The sequence below is a fragment of the Vanellus vanellus genome (assembly GCF_965231255.1).
Source record: "Vanellus vanellus genome assembly, chromosome: 2".
Classification (NCBI taxonomy): domain Eukaryota; kingdom Metazoa; phylum Chordata; class Aves; order Charadriiformes; family Charadriidae; genus Vanellus; species Vanellus vanellus.
This window is the reverse complement of record NC_138906.1, coordinates 145,792,977-145,809,784: the sequence shown is the minus strand read 5'-3', so window position 1 is coordinate 145,809,784 and position 16,808 is coordinate 145,792,977. Positions and strand designations below refer to the sequence as shown.

The 16,808-nt window shown below is 38.4% G+C and overlaps 1 protein-coding gene across 1 annotated transcript in view; it reads right to left on the bottom strand.

Annotated features, from left to right (window-relative positions):
- Positions 1 to 16,808, bottom strand: part of MATN2 (matrilin 2) — a gene marked incomplete at its 5' end in the record, with an annotated part of 69,445 nt that overhangs the window by 37,853 nt on the left and 14,784 nt on the right. Inside the window, 3 exons of the mRNA XM_082479494.1 lie at positions 794 to 916; positions 8,287 to 8,409; positions 11,812 to 11,934. Of these exons, the coding sequence (XP_082335620.1) occupies positions 794 to 916; positions 8,287 to 8,409; positions 11,812 to 11,934 (369 nt within the window). The remainder of the gene's footprint in view (positions 1 to 793; positions 917 to 8,286; positions 8,410 to 11,811; positions 11,935 to 16,808) is intronic.

Here is a 16,808-nt window from a genome sequence, read left to right as displayed (position 1 = left end):
TTTTTGAAGAAAGGTAACTAGGAATGTACATTAAGATTTTCCTTTCACATTTCCTGAAAGTGAGTGATGACATTAAGCACTGTGGAGTTTTTAGTTTGTTTTCACAAGTAAAGGAAGCCTTGGCAAGAGTCCTTTCTGGTCTCTCAGTCCCCCTCCACTTTATATCTGCTCTCAACTCTGGTTATTTCTGAGCTTGTTAGCCCAGTAACAATCAAATTTGACAAAAACCAAACAAGCAAAGCTATGAAGTTATTATAACCTGGTGGAAACATGGAAGCTTGGTAGAAGATACTGATCTTTCCAGAGCACACAGTATCAAAGAACTCACTATTGAGAAAAATCCATAAGAAAATAGGCTGCAAAGTTTCATCTCATTGCGGAACTACTCACTCTATTTAATTTTAGCTTGTCTTACAAGCTGATTATAAATTGTCTTGTACAGACCTGTTTGCTTACTTAGCCAGGGAGATGACACTCTAACTGAAAAATCTGGATAATCAAAGAGACTATGCAACACAAAACTCTTGGTTTTACTATTGAAAAAGGAGCCTGGTCTCATGTTAGAAGATTCCTGTTCATAGAAGGGACCCCTACCCCTACCTCCTCTCCCCAGAAAACATACTACCTCCCAAAACTACTTTCATTGTTTTCATGGCCTTTGGTTTGAGGGCACGCCAACATTTTCTATACCTGATGCATTATTCAGCGTTCCCGGGACCAGTGGGAGTATTATCGCTGAGAACTGGAAGACAAAAGTACAAACTGTTCATAATTAATACTTATCACAACTTACTTCTGCAAGTTCTTTTGTCTGGATTTAAAATGAACCCTGGGTGGCATCTACAGTAATAGGACTCCTCAGTGTTAACACATTCATGTTGGCAACCTTGGTTATCCAAAGCACAGTAGTCTACAACTGAAAAGGAACAAGACCAACAAGTACAATTAGAAAACCAAAATTAGAACTATTATGCATACAGATTATGGTACTGGTTACAAACAGTAGCTATAAAAAAGGAAAAGCTGACATAATTTATGTCCTGAAGAGCTTTTCTGCAAAAAGTAGCACACATTCAATACCAGTTGGTAGATCAAATTTGATATGAGTCCCAGAAAATTTTTCCTACCCTTTGAACATTTGTCAACATTCAGATTGTCAGGAGCCTTGTCAACACATTTTCTCAGAACTGGAAACCATGCCTCAGTGAGTAACTGTCCAGATGTTCACACTGTAGACCAGGGCGTAGCAAAGTTTGTTTGATTTAGTTCTGTCTTCTGTCTCTCCAATCCCAGCCCTGGAATTGCTCTACTTTCCCTTAGTTCCCTCCCAGCTGTACTAGTTCTCAAGAGCTGTTCCTGTAGCCTGAGTATATGAGACCCATAGCAATACCTTCTACACTGAGGACTGTCACAGTACATTCACTCCCTTTAATGGGCTCCAGATTAATCCTGTACAAAGCAGTTGCAGCTACGAAGCCTGAGAACTTCAGGCTGATATTCACCACTGATATTTTGTTTATATAATGCCTTTTGTATGAGAGAAATAAAACATCATAGCTGGTCCAGTTGCTTACTTCATAAGCCTGGTCATTTATTACACAAACCCATATTTACAAGACTGATTGACAAAGGGTAATAAGGCAATACTTTAGAGCTTATTCAGTCAAGCCCACTAAAAAGCGCTAAAAACAGTGAAATTATTTAGGTTTTTTTTTTTTCTTTGCAGGTTAAGCTCTTTCTTCACAAAAAAAGTCTTGGAAGAAATCAAAGAAAAGTCACAAAGCAGGTGTTCTGTCCCCAAAGACCTGCCAGGCCCAGATTACGGCAAGTTTACCTGATTCTTTCTGCAGAAGACAGTAATGTGCTCAACTTCACGCAGACATTTCTTTGCCAAATGAGTAATTTTTTCATTACTTTATACTGCTGAGCCTCCCGAATTGCTTTAAGAGGCAGTAAAGTGTTTTAATGAAATCGGTTCCTTCTTCAATAGCCCTGCCTTTGCAAATCATGTGTATACTCAGGTGTACTAAGATATTTAGTCAAGGTCATCTAGTCAAAAAAGAGGATAATCCATTTAGCTACTTTGAAAGAGCTTCTTTTAACTCTTCAGGATATTTGTGTTGAATCAAGTCAAATTAGACTACTTACTGGCTGCTATGTGAGACCATTTTCCTGGCAAGCGCCTTCCTGTTTCCAGACTGAATAGCTTCATATAAAAATGTATTTACTGAATATACATTTCAAGGATATAATGTATCATACAATTAGTCTGCTTTCCTCTTAAATTAATTCTAACCACATGCACATTTTCAAGTGTTTTAAAAGACACACTAAGAAATAAGTAGGGCAAGGAATATATCTTTTTTTTTTTTTTTTTAACATCTTACCTGGGAAAAAGCCCATACATATCACACCATAAAGTCACCTTCTCCTCTGCATTTAAACCCTAATGAAATGCATTTCTACCATAACACCTGCAACTGACTGACTAGTAATTAGGAAGAGAAGGGAAGGGAAGGGAAGGGAAGGGAAGGGAAGGGAAGGGAAGGGAAGGGAAGGGAAGGGAAGGGAAGGGAAGGGAAGGGAAGGGAAGGGAAGGGAAGGGAAGGGAAGGGAAGGGGACGGGACAGGACGGGACTATTTCAGTTGGAAGGGACATACAACCATCATCTAGTCCAATTACCTGAACAATTCAGGGCTGACCAAAAGTTAAAGCATGTTGTTAAGGGCATTGTCCAAATGCCTCTTAAACACTGACAGGCTTGGGGCATCAACCACCTCCCTAAGAAGCCTGTTCCAGTGATCAACCACCCCCTCTCAGCAAATAAATGCTTCCTAATGTCCAGTCTAAACCTGCCCTGGTGCAGCTTTGAACCATTCCCACATGTCCTGTCACTGGATCCCAGGGAGGAGAGATCAGCACCTCCCGCTCCATTTCCCCTCTTCAGGAAGCTCTAGAAAGCAATGAAGTTGCACCCCAGCCTCTGTTTCTCCAAACTAGACAAACCCAGAGTCCTTAACTGCTCCTCACAGGACATTCCTTCCAGCCTTTTCACCAGCTTTGTCATTTGAGAGACAACTAAACAGGTCTTAGAATGCTTTATTGTCAACCTCTGAGCAACTTTGACCCTAAGCAATTTCAGATGACATTTTCTTGAGGGAGGAACTGTGCCTTCTTATGGCTTTGCAGCTGCTAATGAACTGTGGACAGAAAGGGAAAAAACTCAATGAAACGAATAACTAATTTTTCCAGGCTTGCTTTTTTCCATTTATAGTCATTCTGGGGACCTCTTACACACAGAAGTAGGTCTGTTGACCTGTAAGAATAATAAGCATATCAATTTAAATAATGCCTTTCCACTAACACAATTAAGAAGTGAGAAAATTCTCATGACAGTTGCTGTTTGAGATAAGTATTATTCCCTTTTTCCAGTAATTTTTGTATACAAATTGCCCTAATTCCAGTTCAGGCTTAATCTTGCAGACCGGTACTAGTAATTGGCCTAAAAAATTTATTTCATTTTTAGCTTCATGTTTCATTTCAGTGGTATGTGCTCAGAAGGGAAACTTGTCAACAGCCTTCCAGTCAGCAAGTAGGTAAGTTGTCCATGGAGTTAAATCTTCCTGAAAAACCCGAGAGAAATTATAAATCTATATTTCTTATACTGAAGTACTGTAATCTTTATTTGGTATGCAGAAAATATACACAATTTGTAAAAGAGCAAAGCAGAATAATATTTTTCTAATTTTTAAAAAAGTTTTATTATTTTCATATTTCTGTACTGAGTCATGAGATATATACTAGAATGTGAACAATTAGATATCTCACTGTTTTTAATGTTAGCCCATGCCTATTTCAATAAGAAACTTTTCTAAAGGATGAATTAATGACCTTTTTAGTGAGCAAGCAATTAATTCAGTTGTCATCTCCCTGTGTTTGTTCCACCCTGTTTTTCTGGCTTGGAATTAGTTGGTAAGTGATGAGAGCCATCTTTTAATTCCAGTTACCAGTACTGCACTCTAGGTGCTTACATTGCCCTCTCTGAACTGTGGACAGCACGGGTCACCTTTCTCTTGTATTGTTGTTTTATTCCTGTGTTGTTTATATTGGTTTTTCAAGCTTAGGAGAACAAAGTAAGTTAAGGAGAAGGATAGAGGAAAAGGGTAGGAAGAAAGGGTGACAGAATAAGTAAAGGCATAAGGAGAATAAAGAAGAATGTGAGGAAAGAGTAGAGCAGACTCATGGAAGACTTGTAAGAACCTAGAAAGCAGCCAAAAAAATATAGTGGTGCCAGGAGTGCAGAGAGGTGCCAGCAGCCAAACCACTGCCAGGAGAAGAGGTCCCAAGCCCAACAGCTGCAGCAATACGGAGACAGGGTTGCACCAGAGCCAGGAAAGAGAAGACAGCATGTCCAGCAACACCAAGAAAGTGGAGAGACTGAGTGTTCAGCAGCATGATGGAGAAAGAATGGCTCATTAACAGCAAACTTCAACTGACAGCATTTTTTTCACGTGAAAGGAGGGCAGTTAACATGGAAAGCTGTTTAAAAAGGCAAAGCGATAGTGCTCTGTCAGCCATACTTATCACTGAGCAGACAGTTTCAAATATTGTTTAGTCTACAAATTTGTTCATAAACTGAGTATTGCAAACACTCAGAGTGGTTAGCCATTTAGTGGTCACTTTTAATGGACACGTTGTGAGCTGTTGGTTGTAAGATTTTATTTAGCTATTGCCACGCAGCTAACTGGCTGACACACGTGTCAATGAAGTAATTAGTATTGCCTTTGATCCTTAACCAGAGAAATCAGCCCATCAGAAAGAAGGAAGAGAACTTAATAGACGTGCCTGTGAAATGAGTTTTCTGCACTTTCTCATTTACTTCTGATGGAGTTAAAATTTTAGAAGTCTTAGATATCTTAGGTATCTTAGAGACGAACCTTTGGCTCTTTGAGAGAACCACGATGTGTATGTTCTACTGAAATTGTCTCCTCATTCTTTGGATGAAGAGGAGGGAGTAACCTTAATGAAGTCACTGCTTTTTGCAAAATTGTTGTTGTGCTCAGTGTTTTCTGGTATCCTGCTCATTTGATAATAAATAATTCACAGAAAGAATTGGTTAACTAGCTTAAGAGTAATGAAAACTGAGAGTTATAACTACTGATTCAGTACTACACATAGTCTCCTTTAAAAGATTTTCAGCAAGGATGATTATTCATTGGTGATCGCATCTGCAGAAGCTGTACATCCTTGGTAGTAGCATATTCCTCAAAAATTGCAAATTGTTCAAATATGAAAAGTTAAATTCTGGAGACTGACAGCTAATAGGATTTGCAGACAAGTTAGCAACAAACACACAAATTACCCAGACAATCTTTTCCTGTTCAGGAAATGTAGAGAGGCTAAGTTCTGCATGGGAAAAACATAATTAATATACATTGAACCATTCATGTGCATCAGTAAGAAATGAAAAAGTTAAATGGTCAAATAGGTGCAAAAGAAAATTGAAGAATAGAAGTGCTAATAATGTGCTTTAAAACCACAATTAATTATTCTAATTATTGCAGGGGTATGAATAGCATGAGTTCATGGGTTTTCGCTAAACTAGGAAATCAAGAGGAGAGGAAAGACAGCTATAAAATGCAAAATATCACAATGAACCCATGCATGAACGGTATCTTGAAAATAATTGAAAATAATTGAGACTATGAAAGCTTCAAATGTCATCAATTGAGCTTATAATAGGCCAGTATCTCTCCATGCTGAAGAGTCAGTGAGGAGGTAGAAAAAAAAAGTTAAAGATGTATCACACCTCCAAATAGCACTTCTCAGACTTTGCAGAGAAATCATTAACAAGCAAAAAACAAGTGTCAACATGAGAAATTTAATAAATGGCATAAAAATATTTTGAAGCTTTTAATGAGAAAAATAGACTTTGTATTTATTATAGAGGCTAATATTATGTTTGACACACAAAGAATTTCACCAAAATTTATTTTTATCCCTATGGTGTTATGGTAGCTACCTTCCTGGTAAGAATATCTTGGGCTGTAAAGGACCCTTCAACTAATAGAAAATAATAACAACAGCTGATGACACTAAGCATGAATATTTTGGATTAGAACATATGGTAGGAAAGAACTGGGGATGAACAAACCTACCAACATGAGTCATGGATTTTCTGTTTCAGGAGTCAAATCAATAGCAGAGAAATATATGCTTTATTCTGACATAGGCAAAAGTCATGATGGTTAGCTAACCTTATTGGATGAACTTCTGTGGAGTGTTAGATGTAAAAATTTGGGCCAAAACATGTAACAGGACTTCTTGCCTAAATAGCCAGTATAAGTTGCATTTTCAAAACAGTTCAACTTCAGAAAGCAGGTTCTTAAAATGGTATATTAGTGGCCAAATTATGCTGAGGATAAATTATGTTGAGAAATTTAAACACTCCTGTACTGAGATCATAAAGCTACAAGTAAGGAAAACATTTCTGAAGAATAAGTACACAGCGAATGTTCTTCAAAACTGCATATGCTGTCCTAGGTCTAAAAAACCTCAAAACCTCATTTGCGTGTCCCAGTGAAACTACATGCAGAAAGTTCAGTTCCATAAACTATCATCTATTTTGCATCTCAAAATAGGATTATCCTGCAAGGTAATAGCTCTCTGAAGGTAATAAGAAACAGATTATATTACGTTAGAGTTGTTTAAAATGACAAGAAAGAGTAAACTCTCAGACAAAAGCATTGTGGTGGCCTGTAGCAGATTTGGGGCCAAGGATTCACTTGGATTCACTTCCATGGGATTTCAGCATGTGTTTGAAATTAAGCATGCATTTAAGTGTTTGCTTGAAGAGAGTACCTAACAAATAAGGACTTTTCAAGGACTTGCTAGGGGGTTTTTGTGTGGTGGATACCAGAAGACAATATTTTTCCAAAATGTAGCATGGGATGAAAAGTTTATGAGAAGGCTAATAGGCTAGTGAAAAAGATTATCCTAAAATTATTTACTGTGTATAAATGGGGAAGAAGACTGAGCTAATTATATGGTAATAGTGAGGGGAATACTTTTTGTGTTAAAAAATTATTATACTGTATCTCCACACTTACTCTTTCAAGTTTCTATTCTTAGAGCTGATGTCTTCTTCTATTTTGAAGAAGATGGCCAATGGCATCCTGGGGTGCATCAAGAAGAGTGTGGCCAGCAGGTTGAGGGAGGTTATCCTCCCCCTCTACTCTGCCCTAGTGAGGCTGCGTCTGGAGTATTGTGTCCAGTTCTGGGCTCCTCAGTTCAAGAATGACAGGGAACTGCTGGAGACGGTCCAGCAAAGGGCTACAAAGATGATTAGGGGATTGGAACACCTCTCTTATGAGGAAAGGCTGAGGGACTTGGGTCTTTTTAGTCTAGAGAAAAGAAGACTGAGAGGGGATCTTATTAATGCTTATAAATACTTAAAGGGAGAGTGCCAGGGGAATGGCAACAGTCTTTTTTCAGTGGTGCCCAGTGATAGGACAAGAGGTAACGGGCACAAACTTGAGCATAGGAAGTTCCATTTAAACCTGCGGAGGGACTTTTTACTTTGAGGTGGCAGAGCACTGAAACAGGCTGCCAGAGAGGTTGTGGAGTCTCCCACTCTGGAGACATTCAAAATCTGCCTGGACACCATCCTGTGGAACCTGCTGTAGGTGACCCTGCTCTGGCGGGGGGGGGTTGGACTAGATGATTTCCAGATGTCCCTTCCAACCCTAACCATTCTGTGATTCTGTGATTCTTTACTGACCATAGCGAAAATTAAAGGCACACAGTGGATGGGTTCTTAAGGAGGGCTAAACTTTCTTTCGTCACCTTCCCCAAAAGAGTTTGACCATAAAACCAAGTGACAAATGGCAAAAAATTGTCCACTTTCAAGTTTTTCCATGTATAACTTATGCCTGAAGAGGAGCTACCAAGTTTGTCTGGCTTTGTTTGTCGTTTAATGACCACATATATCATGCCAGTACATTGCTGGCCACCTACATGGATCTAGAATAAAACATCTGGTGTGTTGTCTCAAAACAGCAATGTTACTTACTGTGTGAAATTAGTTGGAACAATTTTCCCAAGCCACCATTCATTATCAGTAAAGGCCTATAAACATGCCAATATATGTTCTTCCTTATCTACCACTCATACAGGAGAAGAGAACTTCCCATCATTGTCTATGGCTAAACTAGATATTAATGTACATTGAATTTCCCTTTGGTTTGTGTCAAGAGATAAATATGAATTCCTAAACTCGTACTCACCAACACAATTCTTTCCATTTGCATCAAGCTCATACCCTTCATAACACTGACAGACGTAAGATCCAGGTGTGTTCACGCAAATCTGCTCACAGGCGTGTTTCTCCACAGCACAAAGGTCCTGAGCTATGAAACATAATTGCATGAATATGAAATTCTTGGACCTTCTATAACTCACAGGTAGACTGTAGATCAAAAATAAATTTCAGGAATCTATGAACAGCTCTTTAGAGATTAGCTCATTTTAACACAGATCATGTCAATGTTCTGTCAAACAGTGACAGTCTTATGCCAGCAGGAACAACCACTCAAAGCTGAGGAGCTCACTCCTTTAGCTGAAGGCAACAACTATTGATGGCCAATGGTCCCTAGTAGAGTTGCTTGACTGTATGTTTCTCTAAAAAGTTTGAAGGGCATTCTTCAGTTTTTCTGGGGAAAAAAAGTGTTTATTTATGTCTTCTTCTTTTTTTTTTTTTTTGCATAACCCTCCCAGATAAATGATGATGAGGTTGGAAAGGAGAACAAAAGGAAGACACAACACAGGGGAGACTTGGGGACATTTCAGTTCTGAGTTTTTTTTCAGTTTTGTGCAAAATACCGTAGGAAGTTACACCTCCCAAGCAAAAGATCTCATTAGAAAAATTACTACGACAAATTATGTCAGTTCATCACATGGCCCAGTGAAGCACATCGGGCTTCTTTTCAATAGACTAAAGTTTTCTGATAACCCCAAGTTTCCCCAGTGAAATCTCTGGAAAGCAGAGTACTTTGTGTTGTTCAGGATCAGGCTCAAAGACTGCTCGGCACATAATGATCGTTTACAGCTACAAAAAAGGCTTTTGGGTCATGTTTGAGGAAACTAGCCAAGCAAATACGAATTTTCTTTTATAGCTGTCTGCTTCATATCAAATGGCATGATGAACAGCATAAACAGTCATTTAACTCTCTTGTTCCAGTATAAACAACAACAAATAGATAATTTTCCAGCTTGTTTCAGCTACATTTCTTCTTTTGTACTGTTTTGTGTATTAATGTATAATTTGAACATTTCTAGAGAAGAATGGAAGAGATTAAGTTAAACAAAGAAATACAGTATAATGAGTAAAGAATAGCCATTATCTGACACAACCACTCTTCTCTAGAAAAGTTAGACAAGAGTATGTGAAAGGAACATCCTTTGCATGGATGCAAAACCATCCTAATGAAATAAATGTAAGAATATTTCAAGTTAAACAAAAGACCTTCTTTTTCCCTAGTTTTGTTATGGGAAATAGCTGAGTAGCTTCCCCACCCCCCTGTCCCCTCCCCACGTGGAAAGCAACATATCAAAAGTATGGCAGATTTTCTTCCTTCAATGCAAGGAAATATTTTTTTTAGAAATAATATTATAATGAAATGTATCAAGGAACAAAACTATCATCTATTCAAAAGAAAAATGCACCCTTTTCCAGCCTGAAGCAAAGTTGTCAATTCATTACTGATTGAAGCCATTTGGTTAAGGGCTTTTAAGAACCAAATATGGATATGACGAAGGTAACTAAAATGGTCACAGCCTGTGGGTTTTTCTATCGCCATGCTTCCCCTCACCCCCAGAAACAAGCTGTCCAGTTTGTCCAGGCTTGGTCCCCTTTCCTCCTGAATTGTTACTTCTCTGGGGAGTGTTTAGACATAACGGTCTGACCTTGTCTAGACTACTACTGTATCATCTCCCTCTTTCACCAATGACTTGCACCATCCTAGCACATTTAAGGCCAGTTTGATGGCTCTCAATATTAGATTTCCAGTGCTAATTGCTAAAATTATTTTATAGTTTGGTGACATTAAAAAAAAGTCCATTACAAGTAGGCTACAAACACAGTGAATGATTCATTTCCCTTTCATATTTAGCAAACTGATATCTAGTATCAGCTGATTGATGATCAAAGCAAGTACAGAGTTAAGCAAATCATGTGTGACAGGTAAGTGGGGAAACTAAGGTTCCTTCTCTGGAGATTTTCCAGACCCGCCTGGATGCAGTCCTGAGTAATGTGCTCTAGGCAATCCTGCTTTAGCAGGGGAGTTGGACTAGATGATCTCTAGAGGTCCCTTCCAACTCTGAAAATTCTGTGATTCTGTGATTCTGTAATGTGACTGAGTCATAGCTAAAAACAAAAAGTAAAGCAATGCAGCAATGGGCTTCAAAAAATGGTAGAGAGGGAACATACTGAGGGCTACTGTGCATGGGTCATCAGTCGGAATACTACACACCATTCCAAAACTCTCTTGGCAATTAATCTGTACTTTGAAGCAGTGCAGTGCCCAAAAGCTGAACTACTGTCTGATAAAAACTATGGAAATGTAACAGAATAAAAAAGAAAACACAGTAAAGAAAGAATTTTTCATATTTGTAATTGATTTTTTTTAATTGACTCAAAAAAAATTCAATTGTCAAAACTGATGTTAGGGGTGAGGATGGGGAAAATGTACAAGAGGAAATTAAAATAAGAGACTAAGAACCCTCTAATTCCAAGGTACCTGATTGGTTTATGGCACTCTCCTCAGATGTGGAATATGCGAGTTCAAACACAAGGACAGGATTTGAGCCTGCATCCCTCACCTTAATTCTAAATTATCAGTTGTGAGGGGTACATCCCATGCTCTCACCATGACTGTCTCCTCCAGCTTTTTGAAAAGACATTTTCCAAATTTTTCTTCTGGCTAGAATCAGTTTGGCAAATTTCACTTGAATCCATGCACTGTTGTGGGATAAGAAACTGCATTTTTAGCAAGTATGTTTTCCACAAGTAATTAAAAATAGTATTAAATAATTTCTTTAAGATAATGGTGGATACAGAAATGAATTTGGCATACCTGTCTAATGTAGTCTGCTGTTAATTACTAGGAAGCAAGTTAAAATGAACATAAGAAACACTGCTTACAAAGATCACAAAACGAAATACAGTTTGTTATTATAAACTATAAAGCCAATTACCTAAAACCCCAACCCTTTTAAAGAAGGACATGAGAGCATAAGCAAGACTTTTGAAACTATTCTTTGAACAGCTGCAAACCCTTATACTTCAAGCAGCAGTTAGGAAGAGATTTTCAGAACCGCAAGTTATTTCACAGTTCTCTAGTATGGGGTTTATTGCACCTTTCTGTACTATTTAGTGCTGGTTGCTATCTAGACAAGTTACTAAAGTAGTTGGATTCACCTCACATGAGATGATAAAACAGTTCTTTCTTTGACTGTTGCTTCATTGTTGAACTTATTACACCAATAAAATTCAAATGCAATTTTAGGTAGTTACAGTGTACTTCTGCAGAGCTGTGTATAAAAATTAGCTTGAGTTATTTCAGAAAGATTTATAAGAACTTCATTTACACAAACCAAGAAAAAGAATGACAACTTCACTTTTTCAGAGTCTTTCTGATGATTACCATTCATTACATACTGAGCTCAGTCCTTTGTGAGCACAACAAAAAGGGTATGTGATGTTAAGCACTTTTTGGGAGCATGAAAGAAAAACGTTAAGAAAGATAACATACTGCTGCAAGTCTTCTGGTCAGCATTCAGAATGTATCCTTGTTTACATCTACATACATAGGAGCCAGGGGTGTTTATGCAGAAGTGATCACAGCGATGTTCAACTGTACTGCACATATGGGGCACTGTAAGAAAAAAGTAAAACGTTATTAACTGCTGGTCTTACTTATTTGTGGTCACAACTGAAAAAATAAAAGTGCAGAAAATTTTACTGAAGTAATTTAGAAAATTCAAATTAAGTGTTGACAGTAAAGACAAAAATGGAAACTTAAGCCTGTAAGACTGTAAAAAAATCCTTAACAAAGAGTACTATGTATTTATTCCTAAAAAAAAAAAATTAGGAATCCAGATATTTTCTGCCTGGTTGACATTGGTGGCATGTTTTTGAACATGAAATTACATGTGGAATGGAGAGATAAACAAAATAAAAATATACAATACAATATCCGGAAAGACTAATTACTTGGTGGTCCCAAGAAGACAATGAAACAAACCTACCACATTCAAATTTAGAAAATAAGTAGAATTTAAGTACAAACTGTTCTAGAGGACATTCAATTTCTTGAATGAGGAAAATCAACACACAGCACAATACTAAAGGAGAATGACTGGAAAACAGCTTGATGAAGAATCTCGTTTCCTTAGTTGTTACTGTCGAGGAACATACAAGCAATACATGATGACACTGAGGTCATGCATCTCCAAGATTCAGTAAGTGGGCGTTGAGCTGAGCTACACTCCAGAGTATGTCTTTCTAAGTCTATTTTTAATCTATTTGTAATTTATGTCTCTAACAGCAGGTAGTAAAATGCAACAGACTGAGACAGTAAGAAATTTGGCCCATTCTGCCAAATTCATTGCTGAACTATTTTTCTCCAGATCAGTAATTGGGAATTAAGCCATCTCCTTGATGTTTTCTTTCCACTGAAGCATTGCTTGTATGTAATTTCTATAATATATAGGTGAATTACTTCTCAAAGAACATTGTGTGGAAAATAATCTATTTTGCTCAACAACAATTAGGGATTGATGTGCTCCTTATTGTGCTAGGTTGACAAAGCTCAAAATTTATGGGATAGATATTAACAGTAATCTTCTAGCAGCCACAAATGAAGCCTGATAAATAACTTAACATGTGGTATTTGTGGTACTTGTGGAAAAAATATGTGGTTTTGAGATACATACTATGTATGTGGTCTTTGAAAGGCTTACCGGAGTTATGCATTTATTACTAATCTACAAACCACCACAATTCCCAAATCTCTTAATCAGCTTTTTGGATCTCATAATTTTCTGCCATAATAAAAGTTCCCAAGTACTTTTATTTATGTGAATACAGACCTACTTGAACTTCTTGTATTTTCATCTTTCTGTCATTCTAAAAATGTTTATGACCTCTAATAGTTTCTAAACAGAAGTTTCCTCCTGGCTATATTTCATTAGCTTTCAACATCAGGTACAGCTTGTTATGACCAAAGAAGCACTTTCAAATATGACAAAATATAATAATTTCAGTAGTTTAAGCCTCAGAAAGTCTTACCATATACTAACGATACAGAATGGAAATCTATAGAACATTACTCCAAAAACAGTCAGTCCTCCCATATAAAAAAAAACCACAAGGTTGCAAAACAGAGTACTAAAAAAGAAAAAAAAAAAGCATTCAATGATAGGTGTCCCAACAACTTCTGAGTATATATTGTTACCATCTGTTACCAATCTTCTGATATAATATCACAGAAATTTTTTTCCAAAGTCTCTCTGTTGCACTCATTTCAAAGGATCAGTGGTACTCGTCATCAGTCAGATTTCTGTGGTGGAGGCGGCTGCTGCCTGTATGATTTCTGCAACTTCATTTGTTGTAGGAGGTGTTTGGTGGACACAGCCAGGGACTGAAGTAATAGAAAGGGTGATCTCATAGTTAAAGAATTTGAATGTAAGCCTTGTGAATTAAATTTTACGTCTGTCTATGTCACAGGATCTTTATTTGATTTTGGGCAAGCCATTGATATCAGTATCTCCAAGCGAGCATCAACCTTCAGGCTGCATGTGTTCAGCTAGAGACACCTGAGTGTGGATTTGCAAGAATGCGGGGCTCTCAGCTGCAAGTGGAGGCTATAGAGCTGTGACTGGTATGTTATGTTAGTCTAAAAGTGCTAAATGCCCCAGAAAACCACATCAGGAATTGCACTAAGTCAAATATTTAAAGTTAGTGGGTGATCTTGACAGTCTTAACTCTGTTTCTGCACCTCCATTCCTTCAATGTAAAATGAGGATGACATCACTTTATAGAAGAACAATCAAGACACTTATTTGCTCCTGATTGCTCTACCCCAACTTCTGTCTTTCTCGCTCTTCTTCAATTCAGTCTCCACCTCCTTTCCTGGATTCTGTCCCTATTTCTGTTTTTCTTCTTCTTAGTTTTCAAGTTTTGTCTCACTCACCTCTGATTTTCCAGGATACTGTTTGCTTCTCTTTTACCTTGCTGACTGGTAATAAAAAGAAACCCCTAGGATCCCTTAGCTTCAACTACTGTTTCTGAAGCCCCCAAATCTTTAATAGCCACAGGCAGCAACTGTAGGGAAAGTGTGACTTAGCAGATGATGGAGCACAGCCAGTTTACTGAGGGACAGGATGCCATCCAGAGGGACCCGGACAGGCTCTAGAAGTGGGTCTGTGTGAACCTCATGAGGTTCAACAAGGCCAAGTGCAAGGTCCTGCACCTGGGTTGGGGCAACCCCTGGTACCAATACAGGCTGGGGGATGAAGGGATTGAGAGCAACCCTGCCGAGAACTTGGGGGTACTTGGGGATGAAAAGCTGGATATGAGCCAACAACATGCACTCACAGCCCAGAAGGCCAACCATATCCTGGGCTGCATCAAAAGAAGCATGGCCAGCAGGTCAAGGCAGGTGATTCTGCCACTCTGCTCTGGTGAGACCCCGCCTGGAATACTATGTCCAGCTCTGGAGCCCTCAGCACAGGAAAGACACGGACCTGATGTAGCGAGTCCAGAGGAGGGCCACTAGGATGATCAGAGGGATGGAGCACTTCTCCTGTGAGGGCAGGCTGAGAGAGTTGGGGTTGTTCAGCCTGGAGAAGAGAAGGCTCCAGGGAGACCTTACAGCAGCCTTTCAGTACTTAAAGGGGGCCTACAGGAAAGATGGGGACAAACTTTTTAGCAGGGCCTGTTGCGACAGGACAAGGGGTAATGGCTTTAAATTAAAAGAGGGAAGATTTAGGCTAGATATAAGGAAGAAATTTTTTATGATGAGGGTGGTGAAACACTGGCACAGGTTGCCCAGAGAGGTGGTAGATGCCCCATCCCTGGAAATATTCAAGGTCAGGTTGGACAGGGCTCTGAGCAACCTGATCTAGTTGAAGATGTGCCTGCTCATTGCAGGGGGCTTGGACTAGATGACCTTTAAAGGTCCCTTCCAACCCAAACTATTATATGATTCTATGATTCTACATGGATTTTTCTGTCTTCTAGGAACTAGGTAATCTCTGTCATCCATGGGTAAACAGTGGTTAATTTGATTTACTTTTTATTTTCTCCACAGAGCTTCATCACTTGGCCAGGTTATTCTCTTATATTCAGAGGAATCATGAAGACACATTCCAACAGACATAAGGGCAATCCAGACACAAGGACAGCTCAGGTGCCAAGGTCTTTTCTCACAGCATGAAGCCGAGCAGACCGCATGCCAGGAGACTTGACCAGAGGGATGCTTTCAATTGCTCTAGCAAAGAAACAAGGCATCCATAGGTTCGACTGAGCTGCAATGATATTGCCTCTGGGTCCACTCTGGAGAGGACTTAAAAAAACTAACCACATTTCCCAGGTGGAATGTAGGTGCTCGAGGAAACAGAGGCTACGGATGCTTAGATTGCTCTCTTGAACTTTAGCGAGCTAAATGCTTCTTCACAGCCCAGACTCAATAAAATATTAAAGATCCTACCTGCAATTTAGTCCCTTAAGTTGAAATCCATAAGAATCTAACAGCTTAAATTCTCTGTTGCATCTAGGCCTGGGTTTTTAAGTGCGTTTTTGGATCTCACCTTCAATTTCTGACACAGCAAATGTTGTGGAGGCATTCCCTGAGAAAAGGAGGCAGCAGCAATCTTTGTCACCTCCATACTCCTCCATCTGAGGGTGTGTGGTTTTATTGAGGATCACATATACTTGGATTAAAAGTGAGCTATAAAACTCTAGTACATTTATTGGACACCGCCTAGTCAGAAAAAAAAATAAGTAAGTGGTATTTGTACTGGATTTGTTTCTAAAAATGCAATTAAAAAAATCAAATAAGATGAAGTTTTGAAGCAGTGGCTGTTCATTCCATTTAAACTCTCAATCCATGTTTAGTTTACTCTTTCTTGGTTTTTAAATGTATCTTACTACACCAGCTAATAATATGGCAAGGAAGAAACAGGAAAAATCTATTATCTGATGAATGTCTGTGATGGTGTTTTGTGCTGATGCAGTTCAGCTGGAGCCTTGTTGCTCTTTGAAACAATTTTGGAAAAGACCAAGTAAGGAAAATTCTCCAGACTATCCTGACAATAAGTCTCAGTTCTTTTCTGGCAAAAGCATCCCTAGAGATGAGTGAGCATTCAACCTCACCATGCATTTTTTTCTGGACTCTGCTTAGTGCCAAATCTGCCTCAGCTTAGTGCCAAATCTGCATGAAGATCTTTCATATTTATCTCAGGAAAAACTAAAAAAGAAAATTGTATTAAGTACACAGATTGGAATAAAATTAATTATGTATGCCATGATATTTTTAAAAGGTAATGTATTATCAGGGAATTACAGATGTAAGAAATTTCTCTGTTATAAATAAATACCTATTACTATATTATTTACTTCATTGTATGAATGAATAATATAACTGTAATGGCTTTTCCTAACTTTCTGTATTTAAAATGGATGGAATGAAAACACTATGATGTCTCTGTGTCTCACTTAGAATCACATGGCATGCACAGAGATAAT